This window comes from Eimeria necatrix, genomic scaffold (genome assembly GCF_000499385.1).
Source record: "Eimeria necatrix Houghton genomic scaffold, Enh_scaff150, whole genome shotgun sequence".
In the NCBI taxonomy this organism is placed as follows: domain Eukaryota; phylum Apicomplexa; class Conoidasida; order Eucoccidiorida; family Eimeriidae; genus Eimeria; species Eimeria necatrix.
Window position 1 is genome coordinate 10,226 of NW_013652214.1, and position 14,915 is coordinate 25,140.

At 55.2% G+C, this 14,915-nt stretch overlaps 4 protein-coding genes across 4 annotated transcripts; 2 read left to right on the forward strand and 2 right to left on the reverse strand.

Moving 5' to 3' along the window:
* Positions 1–385: 385 nt before the first annotated feature.
* On the reverse strand, positions 386–4,701 carry ENH_00015880 (hypothetical protein, conserved; the record flags this gene model as incomplete). Its single annotated transcript, XM_013579157.1, has 9 exons — positions 386–532; positions 914–1,465; positions 1,631–1,726; positions 1,958–2,061; positions 2,242–2,330; positions 2,441–2,528; positions 2,751–2,808; positions 3,109–3,324; positions 3,478–4,701. The coding sequence occupies 9 exons, from the start codon at positions 4,699–4,701 to the stop codon at positions 386–388; spliced, it is 2,574 nt and encodes an 857-aa protein (XP_013434611.1).
* A 1,767-nt stretch (positions 4,702–6,468) lies between these two features.
* ENH_00015890 (hypothetical protein, conserved) lies at positions 6,469–10,010 on the forward strand (the record flags this gene model as incomplete). Its single annotated transcript, XM_013579158.1, has 5 exons — positions 6,469–6,500; positions 6,722–7,533; positions 7,989–8,288; positions 8,636–9,192; positions 9,642–10,010. 5 exons carry the CDS (start codon positions 6,469–6,471, stop codon positions 10,008–10,010), a joined length of 2,070 nt encoding a protein of 689 aa, XP_013434612.1.
* A 1,261-nt stretch (positions 10,011–11,271) lies between these two features.
* Positions 11,272–12,671, reverse strand: ENH_00015900 (hypothetical protein, conserved; the record flags this gene model as incomplete). The annotated part of the gene is made up of 5 exons (XM_013579159.1): positions 11,272–11,370; positions 11,584–11,621; positions 11,752–11,813; positions 11,968–12,026; positions 12,288–12,671. 5 exons carry the CDS (start codon positions 12,669–12,671, stop codon positions 11,272–11,274), a joined length of 642 nt encoding a protein of 213 aa, XP_013434613.1.
* A 748-nt stretch (positions 12,672–13,419) lies between these two features.
* ENH_00015910 (septum formation protein maf, putative) lies at positions 13,420–14,708 on the forward strand (the record flags this gene model as incomplete). Its single annotated transcript, XM_013579160.1, has 2 exons — positions 13,420–14,261; positions 14,387–14,708. 2 exons carry the CDS (start codon positions 13,420–13,422, stop codon positions 14,706–14,708), a joined length of 1,164 nt encoding a protein of 387 aa, XP_013434614.1.
* Between the last annotated feature and the right edge of the window lie 207 nt (positions 14,709–14,915).

A 14,915-nucleotide genomic window follows, 5' to 3' on the forward strand; every position in this document is an offset into this window, starting at 1 on the left:
AAGGGACATTTATAGCAGTGGCAAGTGAACGTATGAGCATCAGTAGCAGGACTATCGGGAGAAAAAAGCCACAAAAGAAGCAATGGCAGCAGCACCAAGAGCAAATATAGGAAAAACAACACTGAGACCGACAGCGAAAGTGCTAGCAGCAAAATAGAGACGAGAATAAGAAGAAACGGAAACAGGACGAGCACCATCAACACCCAAAGCTGGAGCAGCAGTAGCAGCAACACTAGAAGCAGCAGCAACACGAGCTGCGGCAGCAACAGCAGCAGTCTCTGTATAAAGGCCAGAGTAGCAACAGTAGCAAACCACGACAAAGTCGGCGAGACCGAACGAAAGCAGCCTCTGGACCCCAACTGCAAGTGCAGCATATGTGTAAGTTTTACTCCAATATTTTATTCATGTGTTGTTTGCCTTCGAATTCGACTGCCAAATGCGAAGAAATAGAAATAAGAAACTCGGAGTCCTCCCGAGAGAAACAAGCACGGCCCACAGGATCCATGACTTCGATTACACCTATGACATCACCCTGCAAGCATCCATTTGAAAACGTAAAAAAAATACATTGGACGAGGATATAAACGCATATATGCCTTAAATAAACAAAGGCAGCAGTGAGCGCTCGTGACAAGACGCTACAGCACCATCTCGTTGAAACGCTAGTGCAGATCCAAACGAAGACCGGGCTACTATTCTTGCTGTTGCTGCTTCTCGTGCTCTTTGCAACTAATGCAAGCAACAGAAAGCAACACAAGCGGTGGGAAAAAGACAAATAAAATCAAGGTAAGCAAAAAGAGGTAGGAAAGGAGAAGAAATAAGAAAAGTGACACACTTGAAGGCAGCACGAAACGCAGTGGCATCAGCGACAAATGAGGGACAACCACAAAGCATAACTACAAAGATAAATCACCTGAAAGCCAAAAACAGGAGCACCCAAAATCTGCTTTGCTGCTAGGCGCCGAGTTAAAGTATTCCCTGGGGGAATATTTGCCAGAAACGACAAACTATCTCGCTGCTGTTGATTTGCCTGCTCGATGCCGGTTTGAGTAAGCTGCTCTGGAGCAGTGTCACGCTGCACCAAAGCATCTGCAAGAGTTTGTTGCTGTTGCTGTTGCTGCTGCTGGGGAGACAATGATGCGCCTTTGCCTGTCAGGAAAGCGGCGGCTGCTCTTTGCTGTTGCTGCTGTTCATGAGGCAACGGTACAGTTTCTTCTGTCTGCTGTTTCTGCAGATGGGCCGCCAGGGCATGCAGCTCTTCAGGCTGTACAGATTTTCGGCTTCGCACCTGCTGCTTCTGTTGCTGCTGCTCCTTAGCTTGTTCGAGGTGCTGCTGCTGTTGATGCAACGCACATGCAATTGAGGGGTCACCCCCTTGGGGCTCGATGAGCTTCTCCTTTTGCGGGGGTCTCCAGTTGACAAGTTTACCTGTTCTGTACGCCTCGCCAGGAATACCTGCATCCAACTGAGAAGGCAGCAACAGCAGCAGCAGCAGCAGCAGCATGCCGAACTTCTCGATGCAGAATTGCAGGAAGGTACGCCCACAAATTAGCAGTAACAGAAACCATATGGGCCAGAAGGATTGCTGCTGCCACAGCAGCAGCAGCAGCACCGGAAGAGAATAGCTCACCGGTAGCGTGAGAGGCTTGCCGTTGAGGACGGTGCGAAAGCATTTATTCTGCATGTCAACTCTATAGAACACTACCTTCGCCGCCTGCATGTAATCCTATGGGCAGCAACAAACGCCGAACGCAAACAATACTCGGCCACATGTGTATAAATAAGGAGCACTTTGCTGGCTGGCTTGGTGCACAGCTGCGTGTTCAACTTTGACGTATAGCTCCATGTGGCTAGCTAGCTTCTTGATTAATTAGCCATATTAGTAGCCAGCTATCTAGCTGCCTGGGAAGTTAGCTTCAGCCTTTCCAACTAGCTAGGAAACTGGGTAGCAATTTACTTCAAGCTCCTGCATGAGATCCACAAAGATAAAGTTCTCTTCGTCCTTTTGTGTTTTTAGCCGCGCACCCTCCTTCGTGTCCAGCAGCAGCAAAGGGACCATTCCTAAAGCAGCAGCAGCAACAGCGAAAACCGCCAAAACTGAGCACTCCACGAGGAGTCGCAGCAGCACGAGCGCAGCGCGAGCAGCAGCATCAAGTGACGAAGGAAAAACACCGATGCCACATGCAGCTACGCCGCCAGCGTGAGCAGCAGCAGCAGCAGTGGCAGCAGAAGCAAACTCACCAAGAAGGCAGCCAAGAGAAATGCCAATGGCGGAGCCCAAATAGTAATAACGACGTGAAAGGGGAAGGTCAAGTTGTTCCTTCGTGAGGCTGCAGATACAGTTCGCCTTCGGGCGCGCAGCCCAGTATATCGCAGCAGCAGCAGCAGCAGCAGGGTAAATAACGGCAGCAGCAGCGACAGGGTCAGCAGTCTGGCCTACTTCGGTCGAGGAATGCCCTTGAACTTCGTCGTCAAAGACTCAATCCAAGAGCCCATCCATATTCCAAGCAAATCGCTTAACCAATTACCTGTAGCAGCAGCAGCAACAGCATTACTGCAAGTATATTAGTTATGTGAATGCACCGGCATGGGAGCATGCAGCCACGAAACAACTCCGCAACAAACCAGAAACACTGGTTGTTAGCAGCAGCAGCTAACCAGCAGCAGCAGACTCGGAGCCTCTACTGGTGTTCCAGAAGCTTGACAGTCAGCAGCATCAGCAACAACACCATGTGCAACCGAGAGCTTACCAAGTGCTGCAGCAGCCATCGTGGAAAGACCAAGAGACACGCAGAGCGTCGTATCAAACTGCGCAATGACAGCAGCCACAGCAACAGCACCTGGCGCAGTAGAAGCAGCAGCAGCTGCAGCAACAGGCTAGTCCCTGCCATAATGGGGAGCTCGAAAGACAAACACTTCCAGACCCAAAACAAACAGCAACAATTCTGGCAAAAGCACCACCGGAAAAAAAAGCAGCAAGTCCAGCCGCAGTGGCAGTGACAGCACGAGAAAAGAGCAGCAACCTGCAAATCTGCTGCCACTGCAGCAACGGCAGCAGCAGCACCAGTGCGCGCAACAGCAGGATTGACGAATGCAGCAACGGCTGACCATATCTCCAGCGGTGATCATGACGAAGTTGTCAACAAACCCAAAACCGATAAAGGGAATACTTCCAGCTAGCACCAGCATCCACAGCTGCTGCGAAGAAGGCCGCGCGGGCCCCCCTACAGCTGCTGGTGGCTGCTGCTGCTGATCAGCTTCCTCATCTCGCCTCCCTTTGGATTTCAGCTGCTCCGCTGCAGGTGGTGTGGAAGCAGTTTCAGCCTGAGCGGCAGGGAGAGCAGGCAGCAGTCAGTACGCTTGAATTTTGCCGCCTGAAATTCTGCTGGCTTTCCACAACTCCAGCTGCTGCAGTGGTAACTAAAGCCCGCCGCACCAGCAGCAGCAGAGCTGCATGCAGCAGCAGAAGCAACGCACTTGGTCGGGAGCAGGGGGCTCTTGTGCTGCAGCGGCACGCTGCGCCGAAGCTGGATCCTCAGCACTCCCAGCCAATGCAGCCTTAGCAATATCGATGCAGCCAATAGCTGCAGCATTAGCTGCTGTTGTGGCGCTGCTGCTGCTGCCGAGCTTCCCGGGAACAAGCAGCCCTATCCCTGCAGGACACACTACATTTCCTGCAGCAGCAGCTGAGACAGCACCAGCTGCTGCCTTTCTAGGGCACAACCAAACCACTGAGTCTGCGGGCCGGCGAAAGATCCACTGAGGAGCCACAGGGGCAGGAACAACTGCAACAATAGCAGCAACTTCTGCCTCCTCCTTTGTTGCTGCTGCTGCGGCTTTTCTCGCTTCGTCCGCGAATGCTGCTTTGACTGCTTCTATCTGGGATTCTGCTGCTGCTGCTGCTGCATCACATGTGCTGATGACCCACTCGCTGGTCATGTACTCAGGCTCCCCAGAAGCAGCAGTGCTGCGGGAGGCAGCTGCCCCGTCCTCCGCAGCAGCGCCCTCAGCAGCAGCAGCAAATGAAGTTCTGGCCAGAGTGTATCCATTGTTGCCAACACTGCTGCTGACGCTGCTCTTTCTGTTACTACTAGGGTGGCTTCCTGGTTTTGGTGGTGGTGCTGCTGCTGCTTCATGTGATTTCCCAGCCTGTGAGATGCCATCCCATTTACTCAAGCCACCATTCCTAATGCCGCTGCAGCGGTCGCTCGTGAAACTGCTGCTGCTGCTGCTGCTCGTGCTGCTTTTGCCTCTGGAAGGGCAAATGATGCACGGAGGCTTCGTGGGATGCAGTGAAGGTATGTAGCAAATGGCCTTCATGCCCTCTCCTGGTGCCCCATTATGCAGAGGATGGCTGCACAGCAGCAGAGTCCTGCTGCAGCTGGCGCAGAAACACTTTTCGCTGCTGCTTCTGTTTGGAAAGCTCTGCAGAATGCTGTTAGTTGCAGACTTAGGCAGGCGGGGCTTGTGTGTGAAGGGCTGAGCCCTTCGTGCTGCTGCGGTTGCTGCTGCGTTTGCTGCTGATGCTGCTTTTGCTGTTGCGGCTTTTGCTGCTGCTGGCTCTTGAGGCAACAGATGCACGGTGGTGTACGAAGCTGCCCACTTCCACGCTGCCGCGCGAGCTAACCTGCTGCTGCTGCTGCTGCCGCCGCTGCTGCTGCTGCTGAGCATCCCAGTGCGCTGCAGCAATGCGCTGACCATTCTCAACTCCAGTGCAACAAGTTCTGGTCACCCGCGTCAGCTTACTTGCCTTTAGTACAATGCTGCTGCTGCTGAACAGCCTCCGGTTATCCGTAGCTCTACCTACTCAGACTTGCCTCCACGACGTTGCACTGGCGGCTGGTATTGCTGCTGCTGCCGCTGCCGTTGCTTCTGTTTCTGGTACGGCTGCTGCGCCTCTCCAATATTTGTTCAGGCTGCAACAGCAGCAGCGTCGTTGCCAGCAAAGCTTTCTGAGCAGCATCAGGTCCGCAAGCGGCAGCAGCGACTACTGCTGCTGCTGGAGCAGCAGTAGAAGCTGTTGCTGATACTCCTGTACAGGCTACCTCCGCAAGAATTGCGCCGCTGAAGCAGATGCGCCTATTTCAAGTGTTGCTGCCGCTCTTTCTGCTGCTGCCTCTACTGTTGCTCTTCTAATCCCGAGCTGCGTGCGCCTCTGCCCAGAACAGCACGGCCAAGATGGCAGTTCCAGAAGAGCCTCTTGCTGCGACGAAGAGGAAGCTTCACGGAGTGCCCAACTAGGTGCAGACAAGGCTTTGCTTGCCGGCTTTTAGAGTTAGGCGAAAAGTAATACTACATTTGGTGGCGGCCGTGTTGCTGCCGCCACCTTTGGTATTTCACGTGGTATTAGCTACACCACTAAAAAGTACTTATGGGGGTAAACAAAGCAATGTACGGGAACTATGATTAGCCAGAGCAGGGCTGGGAAAAACAAATTTGCGGCTGTTGCTGTCTGCGGCTGCTGTTGCTGCTGCTACAGCAGCTGCTGCCGCTGTTATTTGGGGTGTCTCTAGAGGAAAGTATAAAATTAGAAAGGCACAAAGTTGCCTAATACTAATACTTGACCAACTTGCAAAGTTCTAGTAGCTGATCCTTTTCAGCGAGCGGCCAGCAGCAGCAGCAATAGCTTCCGTTGCTGCTCCAAGGCGGCAGCACTGCAGCCGCCTAGGCTAGAGTAGCTGCAAGATAAGACCTTCTGTTGTAGTGGCTCTTCTAGTGGTATTAGTGGAAGAGAGTTCAAATACATTAATTAGTAGCTTTGCTATCAAGAGGCCACAAATACCCCTTACAGCAGCAGCAGCAAGTCCTGTATGAGGTCGTGCGTGGACCGTTACAGTCCGTTGCCGCCGCTGCTCGAGCTGCTGCAGCAGCAGCAGCGGGAGTAGCCTCTCAACGATGAATTGCAGCGAAGAATTTTCCCAGCAAAACTTTTTTGTGTATCATTCTGCTGCTGCTGCCATTGCTGCCGTGTAGCACGAGAGCCGGCAGCCATAGTTGCTCACCAGCAGCCGCCAGAGCCAATCGATGTTCAGTCCTCTTCACCAAGCACCTGCCAGCACTACAGGCATTCCCTGTGGTGAGGCTTGTTGAATTTCACTTAGTTGCTGCAGCAATAGCAGCGGAAGAAGCAACAACAGCCACGTAAACCTGCAGCTCGCTGCTGCAGGGCGAGGCCGGCTGGGTTCCATTGTGTCTCACACTGCCTCTCCTGCTGCTGCCGTTGATGGCACTGGCGCACGAAGCTTTTGCCTGTCTCAGCGAGCGTAAGTTTATGGACTCAGCACCAGTGACATGAGGCAGCAGCAAGAAGAGCAGCCCCACAGCGATCAGCGCAGCAGCAGCACCTCAAGAACACGAACACGCAGGCAGCAGCAGCATTAAAGGATAACAACAACAGCAGAAGAAGGACAGGCAAAGGCAGTACAAGAAGCAGCATCCCCTTCGCACTACTGGACCTCTCAAGCTAGCATGAGAAGATTCTTTGGAATCTTCCGCCGCAGGTGACCCTCAGGCGTATTTATGCCCATCCAGCTGCTGCTGCGCTTTTCGCTGCTTGCAATGCTCTTTTAAATGCTGCTGTCTGTCGTCGGTGTGCCTCTGTTGCTGCTGTTGGGGTACTTGGGGGCCCGCTGGTGAGTATTTTGCTGCTGCAGACCCAGTGCAATTACAGCCATTCATGATGCTGCTGCTGCTGCTGTTTGTTCTGATGCTTCCTCAGTAGGCGGTCTGCTAAAGCTGTGGACAAGGGAGGAAATCAGCAGCAAAAGGAACTGGAGCATCCGCAGCAGCAGCATGCGCAGCAAACAGCAGACCTGCTATGCCAAGCCGCACAACAGAACCAGGAGCAGCAGGAGCAGGAGGCGCAGCAGATGAGTTACCAGCAGAAACATCTGGCAGAACAGCGCTCGCCTGCAGCAGGCTGTGCCTCATTTGAGAGCAACAGCGGCAGCAGAGACACCAACAGCAGCAGCAACTGCACGAGCTGCAGCAGCCGCATACACGCCAGTTCCTTTGTGTGCACCCAGCCGTCACGGAAAGCCATGGTTTCCTTTTTCTTGGAAGCAGCAGCAGCAAAGGCAGCAGCAACAGATGTATCATCAGAAGCGCCGTCAGCAGAAGCCGCACCAGCAGCACCGCCATCAGCAACTGCAGCAGCACCATCGGCAACTGCAGCAGCAGCAGCAGCAGCAGCTACAGGGGCTGAGCTTGGGCCCTTTCGTGAAGGCTCGAAGACCGACGACGAAGCTACAGTGCAGCGGCCACTTGGCGGCCTGCCTTTTGTGTGTGGGCGCAGCAGGCCACGGGCGCTGACCCCAACAACAGCAGCTGCAGAGGCAGCAGCAGCAGCAGCAGCAGAAGCAAAGAGGAGAGAAGCTGAGGGCTGCTGGGATGTAGAAGGCTACCCAGCTGAAGCAGCAGCAGAAGGGGCCCTCTACAGCGCCACCCTTGCTGCAGCATCGCTAGATGTTTTTTCCCTGCCATTTAACCATGCAGAAAAATGCATAATTTCCTCACTCAAGCTTCCAGAACTTGGTTAGTTGTTTAGACCCTCCTGCTGTTGCAGTAGCCGCTGCTGCTGCTGCTGCCGCTGCTGGCGACACCGGCACACCTGCCGCTGCTGCTGTTGTGCTTGCTGCTGGTGGTGCATCTTTTGCTGCTGCTGGCGCAGCAGTCTCTGCTGAAACTGTCATGTTCTGCTGCTGCACTTGATGCTGCTGCCGCAGCTGCTGCTGTGAATTGTGCATGTAGCACTGCTGGTGCGCTTGCTGCAGTTGCCGCTGCTACTCCCCCAGGGTGTACTGTTGCTGCTGCTGCAGTGGGGACCTTTTTGCTGCTGCAGCTGCCTCGTGCGCCGAATTGTTTCGCGGTGCTGCTGCTGCAGCCCTTTCTACCTGCTGCTGCTGTTGATGGGTCAGCTGCTGCTTGATTGGCTGGTGCTGCAGGAGCTTTCCTTGTTGCTGCTCGTTGCTGACCTGTTGTTGCATTAGGCTCTCGCGCCATAGACTACCCGGTGCCACCTGCTTTGCTGCTTGAGGAAGCTTTGAAGCAGCAAGAAGACCCGGATGATGTGGCTGCTGCAGCGGCTGCGATGCTGCAACAGCAGCCGCAGCCGCTGCCGCGGTCCCGCTTCATGAAGTCGCCGAGACGCTGCAGCAGCGCCAACAGCAGCAGCGCCAGAAGGGCTTTAGAAGCTCTTGACGAGTCTTCTGTCTTTTGTCTCCCTCTGGCCCATCGCCGGCGGCTGCTGTTCAACATGCTGGCGAACTTCTGCCTGGAAGCAAACGCAGGTGAGGCACTTCCCCCGCAGCAGCAGCAGTAGCTGCTGCTGCTGCTGCTGCAAAAAGAGCTCATTGGGCGCAGCAGCAGCACTTTATGTTGTCGCCAATAGGGCTGGCCGCATGTGCTAACAGAGGCATGAAATAATCAGTTTAGGCAGCTGCTTAGGTAGGTGGCTGCAGCGCAAGCTAGGCAGCTAGCTGCCGTTTAGCTAGTTAGCTGCAGCAATTTGAGCTTCACCAAGAGCTGCTGAGTAGCCCCTGAAGCTTCTGCTTCTGGTATGGTGCCAGCTAGCTAGCTAGCTAGCCAGCTGCGCGCATGCAGGTGTGTGGGGTGTCTCAATTTACCTTGTTCTCAGGCCTTTCTCTGTTTCAGCTGACTGCTAGCCGGGACACGCTGCCTGTCTTTTTGCGGCTGTCTGACGACCTGCAGCAACTGCTGCTGGACGCGAGGACTGGCCACATCCTGGAGTTTCCCTTGGCCAACGCTGAGGCTGTTTACACGCTGCAGCGCCGCAGAGTCCCAATAGACTCTGCGCGCACTGAGCAGCAGCAGCAAGTGCACGTGCATGTGCAGCAGCAGCAACTGCCCCCGCAGCAGCAGCAGCTGCCCCCCTTGGACATGAACATGGTCCACGCAACCAGGAGCAGCTCGGGGGGCTACGCAGCAGAGCCCGTTGAAGGCGGGAGACGACGCGTGCTGCTGCAGCAGCAGCAGACGCAGCCGCAGCAGCAGCACGAGGATGCGGATGAGGGGCAAGCTGCCTCAGTGGGATTTGGAGGCCGCAGCAGCACAGAGACCACTCGCAACTTCATCGTGGTGGTTGAGTTCGGCTGCACGAAATTGGCATTTGCATTTGAAGACAGAATCAACGCTGAGACATTTCAACTCGCCACTGGGCTGCTGGCTAGGCGGGTAAGGACAGCCAGGCACAGCCAAAGAAGCAGACAGACACATTTCCACAACAAGTGCAGCAGCAGCTACAGAGGCAGACGCAGCAGCAAACTGATAAGAACAGACTCGCCAGCAGCAGCCAAGGCAGAGGGAGATAAACATACTGCACAGAAAGACAGAAACCCCACAAACCCTAACATAGAGTGGCGTTTGAGAAACCCCACAAACCCTAAGGTAGAGTGGATTTGAGGGACAAAAGAAAGCAGAAATAGGAAAGCTACAAACCCTAACATAGAGTGGGCTGTGGAAGGCAGAGGGAAAAAGATGTAGGGGAAGACAGGATGGGCAGACATTAGAAAGGACACGGCCACAAATACGTGCAGCAGCAGCAGCAGCAGCAGCACTTGCAGCAGCACACACAAAAGGTAAAGCCAACTGCAGCTGCACCTTCACTGTGCTGCATTTTTCAGGCCAAAGAAATCCAGCAGCAGTCGAGCTTTTCTGCCATTGTTTCATTTGCCGAAAATCTACCCTTCACTCCCCGCGCAGCGAAGGAGTTTCTGCATCAGCTCGCTGCGCCTTCCTCCTCCAATAGACCTCTCAGCAGCAGGAGCAGCAGCAGCAGAATCCAGGACATTTGGCAGCAGCAGCCGCAGCAGCTGCAACCGAGGCACTCACAGCTTGGCTTCATAGAAACTGAAGAAACCTCATCTCTCTGCGGCTGCTGGGGACCCCTGAAGCCCGTGGATACCACTCCAGGGCCCCTGCCAACTCTTCCCCTTTTTGGCATTGGGCCCCCATTGCCCAGCATTGGGAGGGGCAGGGGGCCCCCATGGTGAACAAACCAGGGTATCTGTACCCATGCACATTAGCGTGCATCTCTAAGTGGCTAAGTGCACAAGTCTGTTTGAATGTAATTGCACGAGTCTGCAGACGCAAACAGATTTGCATTTACTTCCTGCATGCGTACGAAGCGAAGGCAAATGTGCAAGTGGCTGTACTTGCTTGCATGTACTTCTACAGACAGACCTGTACATACACGTGAAGGCCACCCATAGGGGAGGGTTTACTTTTCGCGCGTTGCTCATACGCGTTAAGCACAGAAGTGCATTTACACACTTCTAAATGTATTTAATAGATACATGCGGACGAAGAAAGGCCTCCCAGAAGACAGCGGGGCCTTCCAGCAGCTGGCTGAGCTGCGTCTGTCTGCTTTTCCGTTCTTTGCTGCCCTTCAAATGTTGGGCATTTGCCGTTGCTCGGCTCTCGGGTGCTCTCCTTTGTCTTATTTTTGTCGCATTTTATTGTTTCCATTTTGTTGCTTTTGGGTCGAAACCTCCCAGGCTGTTTGGTTCCTTGCTACACGCATGCAGCACCTTCTGCTGGCTAGCTTTGTTTGGGTCGAGCCCCTCCTGCAGCTGCAGCACCAGCTGAATCTGCAGCAGCAGCAGCAGCTGCAGCCGCAGCAGCAGCAGCTGGTGCAGCTGCTGCTGTGTCAAATATGCCATGTGTTTTGGTCCACCGTAAGCGGGGGAACTTTCCGCTGTTGCCCTTCGTAAAACGAACTTTACCTTTTATGAGTCGTAGAAGACATACTGACTGTTGCAGGAACTGCTGCTGCTTATGCTATCAGGCAGCTGCTGCGGCAACTTCAACAATTGCGGCTGTTCCTGCCGCAGCAGAGCTACTGCTGCTGCTGGATGAATTGACGGTGGGGGTACTGCAGCAGATCGCACTAGCTATGGGCTGCTACTAGGATTTGCTGCCTTTTCTTCTGCGGCTCTGCGGCTGCTGCTGCAGCTGCACCGCCCCTTAAGCTCCACAATCTCTTTAAAAGCATGCAGCAATCCGGCGCACTGCTGCTGCAGCAGCAGCAGCTGCAAGTCTTACTCAGAAGAGTCAGCTGCAGCAAAACCTCTCTTTCGGGCATTACCCCCAAATTACATAGAGGTAACCCCAGCCTCGCCAGTATATTTGCCCGTCATTCGAAATGCCGTGGCACCCAGTTTTGCTGCAGCTGCAGCAGCTGCAGCAGCTCTAGCTGCAGGAGCTGCAGCGGCTGCAGCAGCTGCTGCTGCGGCAGTGGAGCTGCCGCCGCAATTAGTAGTCATCAAACGTTGGCTCTTCTTCCTTAAGGTCTTCACCAACAGCGTCCGCCCAGGCCTTGCGGAACGCGCGAAAGAAAGCAGGACTCTCGTTCTGCAGCAGCAGCAGCAGCAACAGCAGCAACAGCACAAATATGGCCGCAGCAGCGCAAGCAGCAGCAGCAGCACAGAACGCATGCGGCGAGAACCTCCGCATCACTGTAAGAAAAGGCAGCAAAACAAACGCCACCGTCACATGAGCCAGCAGCAATAGGCTCAGAAGCTGCACGTAAGTGCAGCAGCAGCAGCAGCAGCAGCAGCAGCCTACTTGGATAGATAGGCCGAACACAAAGTCTTGGACACAGTCTGAAACAGCAGCGCAAGCAGCAGCAGCAAAACGCAGGGCTAGCGGCAGCAGAAGAAGCTGCAGCGCCTTGCATAATGGCAGCAGCAACAGCAGCAACAGCAGCAGCAGCAGCACGGGAACCCGCAGCACCTCGAGGGTCCTTGAGGCGCAGCAGCAGCTCCTGAGCGTAGACGATGTAGTGGCGTTTGGCCCTGCAACAGCAGCAGCAGCAGCAGCAGCAAACAGCGATTGGTGCGGGGTGACTGCAGCACAACGGAGGATCCAGGGGAAGCAGCAGACAAAGGACTAGCAGCAAAACAGCAAATAAGAAAAAAGCTAAAATAGAAAACGGACAAAACGGCCTACCTGTCCCCCAAGAGAAAACGCACCCCACTGTCTCCCATTTCATCTGTAGAGCCTTCCAGCTGCACACAAGCCACGCAGCAGCAGCAGCAGCAGCAGCAGCAGCACGAGTGGTAACAGCTGCAGCAGCAGCAGCCCCAGCAGCATTTTCCGCTGCAACAACTTAGACGAGCAGCAACAAAGAAGAGGGCAAACGCAGCAGTGCCGGCGCAGCGGCGACAGCAGCAGCAACAAAAGTAGCAACAACAGCAACAGCAGCAGGCGCTATACAGCAGCAGCAGTGCCGGTGCAGCGGCAGCAGCAGCAACAGCAAAAGGCGTCACCCAAGCTGCGACTTTTGCATCATCTGATAAAATGACAAGAGCTCTGTCCATGAAAGAAACGCGAAGCAAATTAAGGGAAGTCCCTTCTACGTTTAGTTGCGTCTGGTACACCGCAGGGCCGTCGTCCTTGTTTGCTGCTGCTGCTGCTGCTGCTGCTGGGGCTCCTGCTGCTGCGGCTGTTGCTGCCATTGATCCCGCCTCTGCGGCTGCTGCTGCGTGTGCTTTTGATGCTGCTTCTGCCGCCACGCCCGCTGCTGCTCCAGCGGCACTTCCTGCTGCTGCTTCTGCTGCTGCTGCTGCTGAGTCACCGCGACGCCCCCGAGGGGCAGGCGGGGGGCAAGCAGCGTCGCTGGGAATGAAAGGAATGCCAACCTCGAATTCCATTTTAGAAAAGAAAAAACAAAAAAGTAAATGAAGGCGGAAAAGACGGAAGACAGGCCTTAGAAGGACAAGAACTCCCGAAGCCGCTGGGGCTTTCGTGAGTTTTCGGGATGTTTTGCGGCTCAGACAAGGTGGAATTCCTGCTGCTGCTGCTGCTGCTGCGCTGCTGCTGCAGCGCTGAAGGGCCAGAGCAGCAGAAACGACTCGCCGCAGCAGCCGTGGCAGCAGCAGCAGCAGTGGCAGCAGGAACGGCCCAAGAAACAGCAGCAGCACAGAACACTCCTCCGCTGCTCAGGTTGAAAGTAGTTGCTCTGCAAACAGTACTACTGAGTGCCTCCAAAACAAAAACAATCCTTGCAGCTAACAGCAATTTCCCCTCCGTTTTGTAAAGGCATTGGGGGGCCCCTTCCAGGGGGCCCCAACTCTGGGTGTACCCCGGGGCCCCCATCATGGAGCCTTAGAAAGCGACATTTTTCTGAATAAATTATCTGAAAGCATCAAATTAAAAAACTATTTGCTGTTTTCAGCTGCATAATCAGAGCTTAGCGTCTACGGCTGGGTGTGTAGAGCTGCGAGCTGGCGTTGAATCGACGGCTGTTCCTGCTGCTGATCCTTCCACTGCAGCAGCTGAAACTGCACTTGCTGCAGCTGCAGCTATTTCCGCCGAATTTGTTTTTTCCATTGCGACTGCTGAGGCATCGGTTTCTGCTGCTGCGGCTGCTGCAGTTGCTGCTGCCTGGCAGCAAACGAAATGGTGGTGCAGAAGCAGCCTCGCAGTCTCTTTGAGACTTTAACTTACTTGGGTCGGGACCCTACTGCTTCTCAGGACCAGGCAGGCAGCAGCAGCAGCAACAACAACAACGGCAGCAGCAGCTGCAGCAGCAACGACGACAGCAGCCGCTGCAGCAGCACTGGCTGCCCGTGCTGCGGACTGCCTGTAGTCGTTTTGGCCAGCCAGTCCCCCCAAAGGTCTAATCTCCTGCGGCAGCATTTGGGGTTGCCCTTAACTATCATTACCTCCAACTATGAGGACGCTGCAAAGCAGCAGCAGCAGCAGCAGCAGCTGCAGCAGCAGCAGCAGAAAGATGATGAATTGCAGGCCGAACGACTGCTGCAACAGCTGCTGCTACCGCCTGAAAGCAGTGGCTGCACGCTGCAGCAGAGCTGTCACCCACAGCAGCAGCAGCAGCAGCGCCAAGGCTGCAGCAAACTGAAGGCGCTGGCCCTGCGCAACGCCCACGGGAAAGCAGCCGATATCGCTGCGCGACTGTGGGGAACCAACAGCAGCAGCAGCAGCAGCAGCAGCAGCAGCGAGTGCCGCGCCAGCAGCGTAATCGTATCTGCTGACACAGTAGTAGACGTAGATGGGTCTCTGATGGAGAAGCCTGAAGACGCAGCAGCAGCAGCAAGAATGCTGCAGCAGCTGCAGGGGAGATCGCACTGGGTGCACACAGCAGTCTGCATTTACACCCGCACTGCCTACCAGCAGCAGCAGCAGCAGCAGCAGCAGCAGCAGCAGCGTGGCGCAGCTGGGGCTTTTGTGTGCTCCACCCGCGTCACCTTTTGGCCTCTTTGCAGCGAAGACATTCAAAGGTATATTGCCTCTAATGAGCCTTTTGGAAAAGCGGGTAAGTTTTATTTATTTTATTTACTTATTTCTTTTTATTTTTTGTTTCCTTTTGCTTCTTTTCGTTTTTCTTTGCCTCTCTTCCCGTCAGCGGCCGTCGCTCTGCTGCCAGCAGCAGCAGCCGAGCAGCAGCAGCAGCACCTGCAGCACTCACTGCAGCACAGCGGGCAGCAGCTGCGCCGGCGCCCCCAGCAGCAGCAGCAGCAGCAGCAGCAGCAGCAGCAGTGTGTGCCGTGTGTGCGCTTCAGGGGGCTACGGGCTGCAGGGCCTGGGCTGCTGCTTGGTGGCTGCAGTGGAGGGCTGCAGCAATTGTGTCATTGGCTTGCCAGTGTCTCATTTGCTGGCAGCTTTGGCTTCTCTTCATTCCCAGGGCCTCCTCTGAGAGCCCCACAGCTGCGGGGCCACAAAACTGAGGGCTGCACTCCAGGCCGGGGGGCCCCGGGGGCCCCCAGAGGCTCCCAGGGGCCCCCAGGGGCCCCCAGGGGCCCCCGGGGGCCCCCGGGGGGCCCGGGGGCCCCCGGGGCCTCAGCGGCAAACTGTAGGTCCCCACAGGGCACTTGTGCAGCAAGACTGCTTGCGGGGTTTGGGGCCCCAGGGGGAGAGGGGGGCCCCCAAGAGAG